This window comes from Muscardinus avellanarius (genome assembly GCF_963383645.1).
Source record: "Muscardinus avellanarius genome assembly, chromosome: 16".
Lineage (NCBI taxonomy): Eukaryota > Metazoa > Chordata > Mammalia > Rodentia > Gliridae > Muscardinus > Muscardinus avellanarius.
In genome coordinates, this window is record NC_137802.1 from 60,782,430 (window position 1) to 60,799,178 (window position 16,749).

Here is a 16,749-nt window from a genome sequence, read left to right on the forward strand (position 1 = left end):
CAGACAAGGGACTCGATGCTGGAAACTTTCAGGCTGGTAACAAGCAGGAATCTGGTCTTGTTAGGTTGCCCAAGGGAGCCCTATCTACTGTGGTCTTTGATGGGCCTTGTTTCTAGGAATTCCTTGGCTCAGCATCAAGCATAATAATTCCTGTCTGGTCCGCAACATTCCACTAGCCAGGGCCTCTTACCGCCAATGGCCTGCAATTAAGGAAGGGCTGTCTCAGCTCAGGGCCATGCCATCACCTGCAGGATCAACTACTTTCCTACACATCTTTGGTCCCCCTTGTAGGCCCAAAGCTGATTCTTTGAGAAACATACTTGTCAGGAGCTGCCAGAAGTTTGTGTGAACAAGAGACTGTTAGTACCTGTCTCTGGAGCGCTGCTGTCCTTGGAGAGAGAGACAAGACAGAAGATTATTGAAAACTGTACATAAACATACACAAACTTCATGTCAAGTATTCAGTTGAACTATCAAGCCAGAAGTCTCTAATATTGTACTCCTTTCAATAAACTGATTTTCTGTACAAACTTTCAAGATAAAAATACTTTTTATCTCCTCCTTGTCTTTATCTGTTCTACCACTGCCATTTCTAATCTCTACTACAAGACTGAAGATAGACATTAATTAAATGTATGACGTCAGGGCTAAGACATTTCACTGGCAAAGCCTCCGACCATCTCAACCACAGTGAGAAGATGCTCTGGACATTCTATGACCTTTGGGATTTCCCCCTGATGTGGCCACCTGTCAACACCTTAGGCCACCACCAGGCAGCAACATGCGTCAAACCTAACGAGAGGCTAACGGGGAACTGAAACAACTGGATGCTGAGGATGCCGGATGTACAACTTTGACTCCAGCCCAGCAGCCAAGATGGTGACTTGTGAATTCTTAATTTCCCAAACTACTTACAGTCCCCTGAGCCAGGATGCTAAAGCAATATTCAAATTGGCAAAAACTGTTGAATAGAAAAAGAAATTATCGGCCGGGGGTGGTGGCGCACACTTGTAATCCCCGCGCTTGGGAGACGGAGACAGGAGGATCGCGCAGGTTTGAAGCCAGCACGCTGGCCTAAGAGACCCTGTTTCCAAATAAAAAGTACAAAATAGTCTGGGAGTGTAGCCCGGAGGTAGAAGGGCTTCCCAAAACCCCAGTACCACCAAAAGAGAGAGAGAGAGAGAGAGAGAGAGAGAGATATTAAATGAAAGACAGCCAGCCCACCAAACTCAGGGACGGTGTATGGAGTGAAGACCCTGTGAGCACCCACGGTCAAAGCAAGTCCTGGCGGGTGGATGGAGAGAAGCCCTGGTATTCCAAGCATTGTGCCCACAGTTTGTAAACCAAGCAGGAAACGGGTCATTTTCCTAGCCACCGGAGGGCCTTAGGGCGATGACTCACGGATAAAGCATACCTTGCTTTTCCCTTCCCTTGCTGAGCCGAAGCCAGCCAGCCTGGTTCTGCTCAGGACACAGGCTAAGGACTCAGAGGCATTGTTAGTGTATTGCCAACTGGTTTGTTCTCACAGCTGGAATTACTGGTGGAAGCAAAGCTTCAGGGGTGAGAGGCACAGGTCTGCCAGGCAAACAACGCAGCCTGCAGACAAAGCTCTGCGGAGAGTCGGTCAAGGCCAAGAGCTTTGAACGCAGCCCAAGGCTTTGTCCAATTCCAGGGCCCTACTCCTCCTTGTTCCCCATTCTAACTGCGACCCCATTCAGAGGACTCTGCTTCCTGTGGGTACCACCATCACGACGTCTCTGCTCCACCATTTACACTTAGAACCTGGTGTGCTGTTTCAGAGCGTCTAAATAAGAGGGGTGATTAACGTACCAGGTGGCCGAGTTACCCAAATGTCACTAAATTGAAAAAAAAAAAATTTCTCTTTATCTTTGGCTGTTTCTGGCAACTGGCCAGGCCAGGAGCAGGCCCATTTGTTCAAAAGGAACTTCTGAGTCACGGCAGACTTTTGTACACAAGTTTAGACGCTGTCACTGCTTTTAGCGACATCATCTGTGTGTGCAACATGGCTGAAGGAAAGGGTCCCCCCGAATAGACAGCAAGACCGGGGCTCCCGAACCAACCTCCAGCACAGCCTTGGCCTGTCTCGGGTAGTGTGGCTTGACCTATTGTTTTGTCTGCTTAGCACCACCCCCTGCTCCTGGGAAATGTCCCTCCTCTGCCCCAGTCCCCACTTCGTCCTCCCTCCAGTTACAGTGGACTGGTCCAGAGACCGCACAGGACTCACACCTTTCCTTAGGGCGTTCCAATGTGTGCCCGACATAGGAGCAGAGGTGACGCTGTGGAACTGTCAAGGGCGGTGGGTTCTGCGATGAAGAAAGCCTCGCCTGCTGGGGGTGGGCGTGGGGAGCCAGTGACCGCAACATGGAAGAGTTAAGGGTAAGAGAGCCTGTCTCAGCTGGGCATTGGAGTGCATGCTTATAATTCCAGTGCTTAGGAGAATGAGACAGGATTCCAGGTTCGAAGCCAGCCTCAGTAATTTAGTGAGGCCTTCAGCAACTTAGTGAGACCCTGTTTCAAAATGAAAATAAAATAGGGCTAGGGGTATAGCTCAAGAGGTAGTAGAATGCCTCTGGGATTAATCCCCTTGAGTTTTATAAGATACCCCAGATTTCTTTTCTTCTTGCCTTGAGTGGGTTGCATTTGGCTTTATCCCTGACAAGGTCCTCTGCTCTCCCTGGTAAACACATTCCTTGAGGCTTGACTTCTACACAGAGCGCTGAGGGGCTTGGACCCACCGATGCCTTTCCAGTTCGGCAACACGAGTCCCTTCACGGATCACAGAGGAGAAGGAGGCTATTCTCTTGAGTGGGAATGTCCTTCCAAATATGATACTGCAGGGAGGCATTTGTTTGAAAGCCACTGGTCCAGGAGCCTCGCGTGCCTCAGGTGGCGGAGGGGCTCCTGGGGTATCTAGCTCTACTGCCCATTCCTCGAGGGGTGCACGGCCTGGGACTGGGGCTCGTCCTTTCTCTCCACAGTGACCCTCATGGCCATAGAATGCTGGGTCAAAGCTCATAGAGTACCCGTGCCTTGCTTTGAATTTGCAGATTTAGAAGCGGAAACAGAGGGTGGGTAAGAGATGACCCCAGGCTCACAGCCAGGTGGGATCTTCAAGCTGATAGTCCTGGCTTACTACACTACTCAGCCCCTCCTGCAGGGCACTTTCAGTTTTGAAAGTGACTTCCCAGTTCGTTTCAGTGTCTTGCTTGTGGAACGGTAAAGAAAAAAAAAACAAAAACAAAAACAAAAACAAAGTTGGTAAGACTTCTCTTGTTATGGCTGGAGTCCCCCTGTGATTACATCTCCATCATAAGAGAGCCAGGATTGAGAGTTCACGTGGTAATAAAGTGACACGCAGCCGGGCATGGTGGCACACACCTGCAATCCCAGGATTTGGGAGTCTGAGACAGGAGGTTCACAGGTTTGGGGCAGCCTTAGCAAATTAGCGAAGCCCTCTGCAACTTAGTGAGACCTTGTTTTAAAATAAAAAAATAAAACAGAGCTGGGGGTATAGCCCAGGCATAAAATGCCCCTGGGTCCTGGGTTCAATCCCTAGTAAAACACACACACACACACACACACACACACACACACACACACACACACACTGACATGCTTTGACTTGTTAAACTCTGATTAAATGTAACCAGGAAAAAAACTCTAATAAGGTAACAACCCCCAATACTTATCCAGCATCAGTTGGTAGTATGGTTGGGAGTCAAATTCAATCTATTTGACCTCAAAGCCGATGCTATAGTACCCTCTAATTTTTATCAGGTCACTTCTGTTACTGTATAAAATATAAGCCCTCTGTGTGCTTCCCCATGGTGTAGCAGCTATTTAAAATATGCTGAGGATATATATATATATATATATATATATATATATATATATATATATATATATATAATTTTTTTTTCTCCCCCAAACATATACTGGCATCTTTCAGAAGCCAGAAGTTCTGAGGTCACAAGGAGAGTCCTTGAGATACTGGGTGGGGTGGGGTGGGAGGCACTGAACTTGGCTTCAGGGTCATCCTGAGTAGCTGGGTATCAGTAAGAAGTGATGGTGCTGAACTGAGTTATTTCTGTTGATCACTGCACACACGCTTTCCCTCCTGGTCTCCGGGCACATGCTAACCCACGAGGGTTCTTCTGTGGGTAGTCTGTTAATTGAAAGCAATGACAAAGAAATATGTCCTCATATTTGCTGTGTTCCCAACCCCGGGAGAGGGTCTTAAGACAGAGAGAGCAGCCAGTGCAGTAATTCCCAAAGTAAGAGCCGCCCTCTGGCCATCTCCCCATTAAGTATGTAGTAAGACAGGAGTTCCTGGAACATTCCCTGCCTCCAGCAGGTCTAAGCTACTGGGACAAACACTTCCTCACCTAATCTTCCCCACACCCAACAGCTCTACTTTGAAACTTTTATAGGAAGTTTTCTGCCTTACTTCTTCATTATTCTAAGGGGAAAAATGCCTGCCTTGGTTTGAAAAGGGACCCTGACTGTCTTTAATTAACCACTAACCTTGCATTAATTACAAAGGAGAACGGGAGGCAAAGTATAGCCACCATTCTTCTCGGTATAGAAAGGCCCCTTGGGGATGCGGTGGCACAGAGCTTCCTGCAGGTGGCCTCAGCCTACTCTATTCAAGTGGGGATATTTTAGAAGCACCCCAGGAGCTAACTTCTCTTGTATTTTCCCGGGAAGTCTGCTTCTTTCCAAGTGGAAATACCTAGAAGCGGAGATGAACACAGCCCGATGTTTCTCTGTCATCTTGATGCTGACAGTCAGGGCATGTATATACATATTAACCGGGGAATCGTTTTATAAAACCATCTGCAAAAATGTTTAATAGGACATTAGAGCGGTTTGTGCCGGACAGGATCAGACAGAGTCTGCCTATTCCAGCTTTCTGCTGGACCTCTCTTAGACATCCTTTGGAGATGACATGGACCAAGGCGGGGGGGGGGGAGCTCTGCATTTATTCTGGGACACTTTTAAACAGTGAACCTAATGATTCTCAAACACTGTTCGAGCTTCTTTTTGGTAAGGAACCAAAATGGAGCATCTGTTTGTTATTTATTTCCTCTTCTATCCCAATCCCCTAGGATCCCCTTCAAACCACACTCCCATCAAAGGGTTAAAAAAAAACTCTCAACAGCAGTGATTGAAAAGACATGTGCATGCTTCTGAGGGATTCCTCAGTTGGCTCATGTATTGACTTTCTAGAAGAAGATCAAGTTCCTTGCAATAATTTCATGGCAATTAATCTTGTGCTTAAATGATAATCCTATAATTAGAAGCAATTAAAATCCCACGCGAGGATGACCCGCTCTGTCAATGTCAACGTCTCTGTATGCTAATGGGGTAATCTTGAAAAAGGCCCCAGAAAGCATTTGCATCTCCCCTTCCTGGGAAGCAGACATTCGAAGCCTATCAGTACGAGCACTTCTTGGTTTGCAGGAGTCACTGAAGTCAAAGGGATGGATGACCAAGGACTTGATTAAAACCAAACCAAACTGAGGGCCGGGGATCATTCTAAACAGGAAAGGAGATGCCAGGTCATGAGCACAGGGGTGGCAGGGTGCTTTGGGATGAAGGCAGACACTTCATTAAGGAAATGACACTGGCAGCCCTCTGCCCCTCGCCTGAATCTCGCTGCCTCCCACGGACACCCAGTGACTAAGCACTCAGCACGGAAAGCTGTGTTCTAAGCACTGCAGAGAGAACCAAGCCTGAATAACAACCCGTAGGAGGGCATGCCGCGCGTTGGTACACACTTGACATTTAGCTGTGCCGCGGCTAAGCCAGGACGAGGCACCGAGTCAGGATGTAAATAACGACAAGGCTCTTCACGGGGGAGAGGATGCCACCTTTATTTCTTGGCTGATGCCTGTGCCTCTGAAGGATCCTGGAAGTCATGTGGCTTCACAAATTAGGCTAAAACGGGAACATTTCAACTCGATCCAGATGTACGGCTAAAACGGGAAGAGCTGCTTGGATCCGGGATGTAGGAGCGTGGTATAGACTCGGGCACGTTTTTAATGCTGTGCGTTTGTAGACTTTGATCATCATCGTCCTCAAAGCTGCCATCACCTTTGCGACAAGTATGCATTAGGCACGCATCTGAGGCTCTGGGTACAGGAACCACGACACTGAACTCAAAGGGCTGGTGGTCTGGTAGAGGGTGACCCATGCGTGTACAATCAGTGAAATCACATAACGATGTCGTGAAAGGTACAGAGAGGAGAGTGGTCCATTTCAGGTAGATTATAAAATGTCAGGAGAGGCTTCATGAAGTTGAATGGGCTGAGTGTTGAGAAGAGGAGGAACAAGGGAAGCAAAGGCGAGGAAGAGGAGATGCTGGTGGTCTCTTGGCCAGCGGCATTGGGGAAGCTGCACACAGCTTTTCTTCCCAATGGGACATGGAGTAGAAAGGGCTATGTGTGCAGGTGGGGGAGGGTGGGACTGGGAGGGAGGCGGCAGGGCGCTGGCTGCTTAGGGGGGTCATATAGACATATGACACTGGTGTTCAGGAATGACAGTCGACTGAAAACACGCCAGTCATGGCCTAGGAGTGCATGCTGTTGAATAGCGCAACATGCAAATTTCACACCGATACAGAAACGTTATCTCGATTACGGTCCAGATTCAGATTTCTCAATGGCCTTCTAAAGGTGTTTTTTTTTTTCTTTTTTTTAAACTGCTGGGTGGACCCAGGATTCTTATTCAAGCACTAGAGACTGCACCTGGTGGTCCTGTTTCTTTAGTCTCCTTTCATCAAGATTCGCTCCCTTGCTGAGCGTGGTGGCGCACGCTTGTAATCTCAGCATTTGGGAGGCTGAGACGGGAGGATCGTGGTTCACAGACAGCCTCAGCTACTTAATGAAGCCCTTTGCAACTCACTAAGACGCTGTTTCAAAAAAAAAAATAAAAGAATAAAAAATAGGGCTGGGGGTGAGGCTTGGAGGTAGAATGCCCTTGGGTGGTTCAATCCTCAGTACCACAAAAAAAAAAAAAAAAAAAAAAGGCTCCCCTGACTGGTTTTTCATGACATTGAAAATTCTAGGCTGGATGTCATGTAGAATGTCTAGGAATCTGGATTGGTTTGATCCTTGCTGCCCCTGCCCAACACTTGCTAGCTGACATTGTATTTCCTGTTACTTCACACCCAGAGGGACATCCATTAGGTTTATAGCACTTTTTTTTTGGGGGGGGGGATCTGCATGCTATGAGCTAAGATTCCTCCCAAGCCCTCTCAGATTCATAGTTGGAAACACCAATCCCGGGGTGATGGTGTTTGGAGGCAGGGCCTCTAGGAGGTAATCACATCATGATGTGAAGGAGCCCGATGATGGGATTAATGAGGCTGCAAGAAGAAACAAGATACCTGACTGAGAAATTACGTATTTGTTCTTAAAATGCCTTTGCAGTGGAAGAGTCCAGGAGAAACCTTAACCAGGTGACCAGGATAAGTAGCTCCGCTTCCCGCGGGCACCTTCACTCTATCCAAACTGAAAGACCAGACTCATCAGCTGCAGCCGCTCCTGAGTTCTGATCCAGCTCCATTCCCCACAGCCAAGATTTTATTTGGCAGAAATGACCTCCAACTAACATCTTTCCCCTTCAATTAGCAGCCTGGTCTAACGCCCCCCCCCCCCCTTTGCTGGCAGTCCTTTCTAAACCTGTGATAGGGAAAGGAACACTGTCCTTAGCAAACACCTGGCTCCCTGGTGCACCCCTGTCACTGCAGAGCTGGAGAAAGTCCCCGTCACACTGTGCAGGCTGGAGCTCGGGCCTGGAGACGGGTGCTGTGCCGTGCAGAAAACATAGCCACCTGGCCTCCAAAGTCCTCTTCGCTAAGCACATCTGGAACTCAAAGGCTATGCTACCTGGCTCCTAAGGAGCGAACCATCTGTAAAATAAACAGAAGACTGGAGTCCTGACCTCTTGAAAATGGAGAGAAGCACATTTTATCCTGGCGCTCCCCACCTCTCACTTAAAATTCCTGCAATCCCGGGCCTTATTGTGCTTCCTGGACGCGCTTGTCCAGGTCTCCCACCACCACTTCTTGTGGGCAGCCCCATCTGCAGCTTCCTGGGGCTCCTCCAGGAACCCCCTTGTCAGCCCCCGCCCCCGGCACTTCGAGGGACCCAGTGCACTGCCCTGTAGTGCCTTTCTATGTCCAATTATCCCTGCTCCCAAGGAATATGCATTCTCCATCATTTTAGCATCCCTGGTGCTTGGCAGAGAGCCAGGTACTTGCTCAATAAGTGTCCAAGAGAAGATCCAAAGAATGGATGGTGTTTATACAGAGCCGAGTCTCCCTGCCTACTCTGTAGCTCACACACTCTAACGGGGTGTAAGGAACCACAGAGGAGTATCAGTGTTTCTATCACAGTGACACTGGGTCGAGTCTCCACACCTGGGGAGGGGAGACAGACACCGAACTGCACAGGGCTCTCGATGGTGGTGCGAAGGAGGGGTCCAAAGACCAGGGAGACATCCTCCCCTCTCCCACAGGAACTCGGATGAGGACTTCACCCCCCACACTAAATGAACACCTGAAGAATCTGCAGAAAATAGAATCTTCTTCAAAATAATCTATCTCTGGGACAGATGTGTTTCTGAAACAGCTGTAAAGCACAAGATATTTTTCCATTGACTTACAACATTAAATTGAAAATTGGTTCCCATGAGGAACTTTTTTAACCACCCTTCCAAACCAAATAATAATAAAAAAAGCAGATGGGAATGTAAAAAAAAAAAAACAAAACAAAAACTATTAAAATTGCTTATTGGAAGAAAAAAATAGTGACACTATTCTGATAATATCAGTATCATCGCTCAGAGGCAAAAGAATAAAAATAGACCAGCAGCCTTTCCCATAACTACTACGCCATTCCAGAAAGAAAACTCACCTCTGACTTCTAAAGGGTGATTTCCATCCCAGCCAGAACTCCCACTGGGGGCTTCTATGTTACTTTGGAAATTATTTTCAACCTGAGCAATTCTCAACAGGTAAAATGGGGACTGGGCTAATCTAGCAATTAACACAGCTGCTCAGGGGTTTAGTTTAAACGCATAAATGCATTTTCCAACAAATTGCTTGCATTTGGACCAGAAGCTCTGCTCGTTACAGTTTATTGTTTGTATTTGCATTCTCGTTAAAGCCAGTTGACTCTCACATTGCTCCTCCTTCAGTAGGAGCTGGCTTTCTCTCTGCCTCTCAAATACCTGCAGCCTTCCAGCCTCCTTCATGTCTGAGGGCTGTCCCTCCCTGAGCCCTTCTGGGCCCTGCCTACCTTTCAGCGATGTGCTGTTTATTTACTTATTTTTGTGCGTGGTGCTAGGGATTGAACCCAGGGACATTCTACCTCTGAGCGGCACCCCCAGCCCTATTTTTTATTCTTTATTTGGAAACAGGGTCTCACTAAGTTGCCGAGGGCTTCACCAAATAGCTGAGGCCGGCTGTGAACCCGGATCCTCCCGTCTCAGCCTCCCAAGTACTGGGATGACAAGCGTGTGCCACCACGCCTGGTGTACTATTTAGAGGCCACAGAATTTGGCACTTAGCTATATATTTGGACTTGGATTGTTGTTTGATTTCTCCACCTGGTACCTTTCTCCCCTGATTTTAAATCCTACATTTGAATTTTCTATAACCTCAAAGACCTTAGGGAGTGTTAAAGGTGGGCCTGGTAAACATTTATGAGCTTCCTCTTTGCTCAAAAAGAGGCTCTACTTAATAAGAGAGTCTTGGGAGCCTTAGCACTGAAAGGCAGACCTGGGGCTCGGCCCTTCTCCATCCCCCACTGCTCCAGGACCTTGGCTCATCTGAAAAAAGGAGGCGAATAATGGCTCTTGCACAGGGGATCGTTAGAGGAATCAACGGAACCACAAAGAGAAGGTGCTCGGCACAAAGAGGGGGCTGGTTCTACGAACGTGAAGTCCACAGCAGGCACTCAATACGTGGGAGCTAAGCTACCAGAAGTGCTCCTGGAGACAAGCCCCTGCCTCAAGTGCTGGCTTGGGAGGAGGTGCACGCAGGTCAAGGCAGGAGAGGATGCCCCCAGCCACAGGCAGGGCTGCTCTCTCTCTTGGCTGGGCATTCCCTATAATTCCTTTATGTTGGAATAATGGGAGTCTGATGTCTTCTGCTTAGCTCTTTATAAAAAATCTTGATAACAATTAGGGGAACAGATTTTCACAAACAGTTGAGTGCTATTTTTACAAACAGTCGAGTACTATTTTGAAATATGATTACTTTAATACTGAAACTCTATACAAGGATCTTAACATCAGGGGGCACTGGGTGTGGGCCGTTTATGGATCCTGCAGTAGTTTTGCAACTTTTCTGAAAATGTAAAATCTTTGAAAAGCTTTCAAGAAATTATTACTCATTAGTTAATTTCCTTGAGTTTGGTTTCCTGTACTCAGGACTGGATATTCTAAGTTCCTACCACAAATAACTGTTTTTAATCTTATTTTACCTTATTTTTGTAGTACTGGGGATTGAACCCAGAGTTTTGTGCATACTAGGAAAACATGCGACACCCTAGCCTAGTAACTGTATTTAAAAAATCGATTTCCATGTATGTCCACACAAGTTTTTTTTACCCCAATATGATGTATGAATATAATGCACCAATAAAAAATTAAAACAAAAAATAACAAAAAGTAAAAAAAAAAGATTTCAACTTTTATTGGCACTACCATTACAGGATCTAACCATTAAATGTGCCATTTAGCCAGGCGTGGTGGCGCACGCTTGTAATCCCCGTGCTTGGGAGGCGGAGACAGGAGGATCGCGCAGGTTCGAGGCCAGCCGCGCTGGCGTAAGAGACCCTGTTTCAAAAATATAAAATAGGTCTGGGAGTGTAGCCCGGAGGTAGAAGGGCTTCCAGGAACCCCAGTACCACCAAAAAAAAAAAAAAAATAATAATAATAATAACAAATAAAAATTAAAAAAAATAAAAATAAATAAATAAATGTGCCATTTATGTCTTTGGGTATGTCACTTCATTTCCTCGTATCTCATTTCTTTATCTACAAAGTGAGGACCGTAAAGTAGATTTTTTTTGAAGGTTTAAATAAACAAGCCAGAGAAAGTGCTTAGAAACTGGCCCTCTATTTTATTTTATTTTTGGTGGTACTGGGGTTCCTGGAAACCCTTCTACCTCTAGGCTACACTCCCAGACCTATTTTATGTTTTTATTTGGAAACAGGGTCTCTTAAGCCATCATGGCTGGCTTCGAACCTGCGCGATCCTCCTGTTTCCGCCTCCCAAGCGCGGGGATTACAAGCGTGCGCCACCACGCCCGGGGAAACTGGCCCTTTAAACAAAAAAGATATTAGGAGAATTGGGAGGGGATTAAAGGAGGAAGGTGGAGGGGGAAAGGGAGACTTGAAGGAAACAGGTGTATCAATACTATGCACATCTGTGAAGCTGTCAATACTGGTATCAATATTATGAATGGGGAGGGGGAGGGAGCAGGTTTGGATCCAAGGGAAATGGACCCGGTGCTATGCTTCTGTGTGTTTCTATCACACTGAGCCTCGATATGCTGTATGGTTACGATGCATCAATAAAAGTATATACTAAAAAAAGAAAAGAAAGTGGCCCTTTTATAGAAATCATTCCCAAAGTGTTAGCTGGCGCTATTGTTATTGTTTATTCTGATCTGAGTGTCTCCCCAAAACCTCTATGTTGAAACTTAATCCTGGAAGCGACAGTGTTAAGAAGGGAGAAGGCTGTCACAGGGGCCCCATCCTTGCAAGTGGTATCAGCGCCTTCATAAAAGGGGCGAAAGGGAGCCTGTTTGCCCCTTCCACCATAGAAGGGCACAGTCTTCCTCCCTGTCACCAGGCGACCACGTAACATGGGGTGTCATATGTAAAGCAGAGAGCAAGCTGTCCCCAGACACTGAATGTGCTGGTGCCTTCATCTGGAACTGTGCACCCTCCTGAGCCAAGAGGCTGATTTCTATTATTTAGAAATGACTCCGTCTAAGATATTTTGCTATAGCAGCCTGAATGGCAGAAGGCACGCTCATTAAATTCCGATTGAATTCACATTCACCTTCCTACGGTACAGCTGGATCTATACAAAACATTTTAAACAAATTCTCAGGAGGCATGACCTGCATCGCTGCCTTACTGTGCGCCGGTGGGCTTGTGCGTGTGGAAAGTCTGTGCCCAACTTGGTGGAAGAAAATGCTCTCTCAAGAGACGCCATGACTGTGGGTCAAGTTCAACTCTCGGGGAAGGTGGAGCAGCTGAGTCCCTCACCTAGTTGGGCGCTGACCCCTCCCTGGCTCAGGGGCGCCCTGGGCGCTTTGACATCTGTAGGCCTTTGAGGGCCCGGGCGTCTCAGGCAGCGCTGTGTAGCTGTAGCCTCTGGTTCAGCAGAGGCAGCCAGCAAGTCCTGCACTCCCAGCCTATATTTTGTTTTATCCAGAAACATAAGAGGCAGCTAACTGCTGAAAAGCCCAGTCCAGGCATTTTCGCCTTGCGGCACCGTGCTGTGTCTCATGGAAACTTCATAATTAAACTCTTGACCCTTTATCTGCCATGTCTGTTACTGCCAACAGAGGTGGCTTTGGAAATAGAGAAAAGGTAAGGAGATGCGTGGCGGTGTTTGGCCGCTGGGCGTTCTACTTTCACCTCACCACCCCTTCCCACCAATGGAGACTGTTTTTTTTTTTTTTTTTTGATGGTATTGGGGTTCCTGGAAGCCCTTCTACCTCCGGGCTACACTACCAGACCTATTTTTACATTTTTATTTGGAAACAGGGTCTCCTAAGCCAGCGTGCGCGGCTGGCTTCGAACCTGCGTGATCCTCCTGTCTCTGCCACCCAAGTGCGGGGATTACAAGCGTGCACCACCACGCCCGGCCTTGGAGTCCGACATTTCTGTTCTGGACCCTTCTTTGCTAACTCTGTAATGAACTACCTATGGTTTTGTGCCTTGATTTCCCCTTCTGAAAGAAAGAGGTTCACAGTAGTTTGTAGAAGCCCAAACAATATATGTGAAGTTGCTGGCACTGTAACTAAACACAGGAGTCATACACACACACTCAAGAGCTGTTGCCACAGCCTGATGCCACTAACACATCTTCTAAACATCTGGATCAACCATCTATCCATCCATCCATCCATCCATCTGTCCGTCCATTCATCCATCTACTTCCCCTGCCCTAGTTCTATGGCACTGGGATTGATTGGCTTCCCTGTTCCTGTTATCACTGGAGGGAGAATGCACTGGTCATGCTCTCAGAGTACCCCATCCACGTGGTGGTTGTGACTCTGTATGACACTGAATGTTTAGGAATCTAGGGGTATAGGAATCTAGGGGTACAGACCCGTCCCTAGGAGAAGGATCAACTTGAGCCCGCAGGATGATGATTCCATCATGACAGATGTGCGTTGACAGCACTCAGCGCGTCCAGCCCAGCCCCCGCCCTGCCCCAGCCCGGCCTTGATCCTGGCCTGCTGAAAATGCTGCTCCTGGACGGGCCGGCCTTACCGGTGACGTGGAGCTTCTCGTCGGTGACCTCCGCCTTCAGGTAAATCCGCCCCCTCTTCTCCGTGTGATCCATTCCGCACAGGCTGGGGACGTTGATCACGCACTGCTTGTGGACATTCATGTCACAGGCTGTGAATGGAGAAAGCGCAGGGTGAGGTGGGCCTACAAACTCATGGCGCTTCCTCCACACTTTGGCGCCAAGGCAGAAGTGTGAAGCGGTTATCCCCTAACTTGATACTTCGCTAGGTGCTTTTGGTGACATGAAGGACTGTTCACAGACGTCCTTTTCAGCACAGGCTTTTGTGTAAATGATGGTGTCCTTAAAATACCCACCCATGTCTGCTCAGTCTTCATCGGAAGCAAAATGCCCCAGCTTGGTCTTGTGTCTGAGCTACTGAGTGAAACCCAGGCAGGTAAATGTGTACCAGCCTTAGACTGCTTAACTGTCTATGTACACACAGGCATACAATATGTACATGTAAAACACAGGATACGTTTTCGCCAAAGAATGCCTTCTGCCTTTCCGAGCTAGCTTACCACCGAGAAAGTGACAGTCTGTGGGTTGAGTATAGGAAATTCATAAAATTTTCTTTTTCTCAAGTAACCTTGTATTTCCAAGAAGGTGTGAGTGCATTGCCTTTGTTTTTTTCTTCTTCTTCAAGAATTTTGTGTTTGATATTTTAAACCTTTCTTCAAATATTTAAATATTATTCCGAGTAAAACAAATACACGCCTGGCATCAGCCATTTCTTACAGCAGACATTATGTGGGTGAGACGGGGGAGGATAAAAAAAGATCTGTCCTATTGCGATGAACCCAAGCAACCTTGCAAAGACTCCTGAGTGCTGACTGCAAACAGAAGCCCGTGGGTGGCCCAGCTCTGCGCCTGGTGCCCTCAGGCTCCCGAGGGAGGGAGGGAGAGAGGGAGGGAGGGAGGGAGGGATGGCCGCAGGATCCTCACAACTCCCCCATGGGCCCTAACAAGGCTGTCTTGCAACCTGCAGAGTGAAGCCTTCCTACCCCTTTCATTTCCAGGGTTTAATTTTAACCCAGCAAGGCACATTACAAAAAGTATCATGAATAATGTGCATCTGCCATGATTAACCCCCTAGCGCAGGACTCAGACACAGAGGGGGAAGAACAATTTGCTGATTCACGAGTGTGGATTCTCAAGGCTTCTACTTGCAAAGATCACTGTTCCGGATCCCTTGCCTCGGCTTAGCCAAGAGAAAGGCTCTTGAGAAGCTGTATTGTTAATAAAACTTGAGCGAACTAAGTCATGTTCTTCAGTGGTTTTCAGTTACTTTCTAGCAATGGAATTTTTTTTTTCCCCCCAATGACTAAAGCAGAATCCTAATAAATAAGCCAGGGCAAGAGTGTTATTTCATTAGCATAAATTGAATTAACAAATTCAAATTTATAACCTTTTATTATAAAGACATTCTAGGATAACTAATACAGCCCTCTGAGCCTAACAAAACTCTGAAACCAGCTACCAGGGATACTAAGCTGATGTTACTCTCACTCCAATGTGTCCCTCAAAAGCTCATGGGTAGCCGGGTGTGGTGGTGCATCCCTGTTATCCCAGGACTTGGGAGGCTGAGATAAGAGGATCACAGGTTCAAGACCAGCCTCAATAATTTAGTGAGACTCTCAGCAACCTAGTAAGACCCTGTTTCAAAACAAAAAATAAGACAGGGTTGGGGGTGTAGCTCAGAGGTAGAATGCCCCTGGGTTTAATACCCAGTACCAAAAAAAAAAAAAAAAAAAAAAAAGTCATGTGTTGGAAACCAAACCCAAAGTCATGTTAATGGTGTTCCTCCGAGGTATAGACTTTGAGAGTGAATGGATTAGATGAGGTCCTGAGGGTGGAGCCCCCAGGATGGCGCTAGTGACTTTATAAGAAGAGGAAACTAGATCTGAGCCACCAGCTCACTCTGTGTCTCCATGTGGAGACATCTGTCCTACCATGATGCTACAAGCAGGCCCCTAGTCAGATGCAGAGCTGATGCTGGCACCAAGCCCTAGGGCTTCCCAGACTCCAGAAACAGGAGATAAATACCCCTCCATTCTTTATAAATTTCTTTGTCTCGGGTATTTTGTTATCGCCACAGAAAAGGGACTTGACGATGTCTCTGAGCAGCCTCACTATTTCATTTCTGGATTTTGTTAAAATTGTATAATAGCCAGCCAGGGATGGTAGCACATGCCTGTAATCTCAGTATTTGGGAGGCTGAGACAGGAGGGTCACAGATTCAAGTCAAGCACATAGTAACTTAGCAAGACCTTGTCTCAAAATAAAAATAAAGAAATAATAAAAAGGGTTAGGGGTGTAGCTCCAAGGCAGAGTACTCGTGGGTTCATTCCCCAGTACCTTAAAAAAACAAAAAAAACAAAAAACAAAAAACAAAAAAAAAAAACCAAGTTTGAGGCAAGCCTGGGTAATTTAACAAGACCAACATTAAAAAGGGCTGAGAAGGTAGCTCAGTGGTAGAGGGTCCTGGGGAATCTCATAATTTAAGAATTATGAAAACCAAGCATTGTTACAGAGTTGTTCTTCTCTCCTCCTGGTATTTGATGGAGACCCACCCAAGACAAGAGAGAAGGGCCCAGGATTTGTCTTCCTCACTCGGGGGAGTGGGATGGGGGCACTCAGTGATTTTATCTCAAGCTGGAACGATAGAAATTGGATCAGCTCATGAGCTGGCAGGGAAACTGAACTTGAGTAAGATGCTGTCTTGGTTTTGAGGTTCATTTTGGCTTCAGTTTCAAGGAGAGCCTCCTGGATTTTTCCACAGTCCACCCACTAATTAGAGACAGAGGCAGATAATGACTATGCTTGTTCAACTTATTTTCAAGTCTACCCAAATGTGGAATCTGGAGGTGGGGAGCTTTCTTAGGGGTTTGACTAGCCTGCATTTTACAGGAATTAAAGATTCCTACCACTATAAAAAAGTGACAGCACCCAGTAACTTCATTTATAAACCGAGTGCTTTTGGGGGTGCATAATCAGGCGAATAAGTCATTTAATAAAGTAGAACTTGGGCAGTGCTGAGGTCCTGCACTTTTCCAGTGAGTCCCTACCTGAACTCTCTTCCCTATCGATGAGGCAGTGGTGTGAAGTTACCAGACCGTCGGGTGTCCAGGGAACCTTGGGCAGAAGCTGCAGAGCCTCACCCTCTACTGGAAAAGAAAACTCAC

At 47.0% G+C, this 16,749-nt stretch overlaps 1 protein-coding gene across 1 annotated transcript in view; it reads right to left on the reverse strand.

The window, feature by feature from the left end:
* PRKCA (protein kinase C alpha) overlaps positions 1 to 16,749 on the reverse strand; it is a gene marked incomplete at both ends in the record, with an annotated part of 433,234 nt that overhangs the window by 107,251 nt on the left and 309,234 nt on the right. Inside the window, one exon of the mRNA XM_080714110.1 lies at positions 13,549 to 13,677. Within this exon, the coding sequence (XP_080570236.1) occupies positions 13,549 to 13,677 (129 nt within the window). The remainder of the gene's footprint in view (positions 1 to 13,548; positions 13,678 to 16,749) is intronic.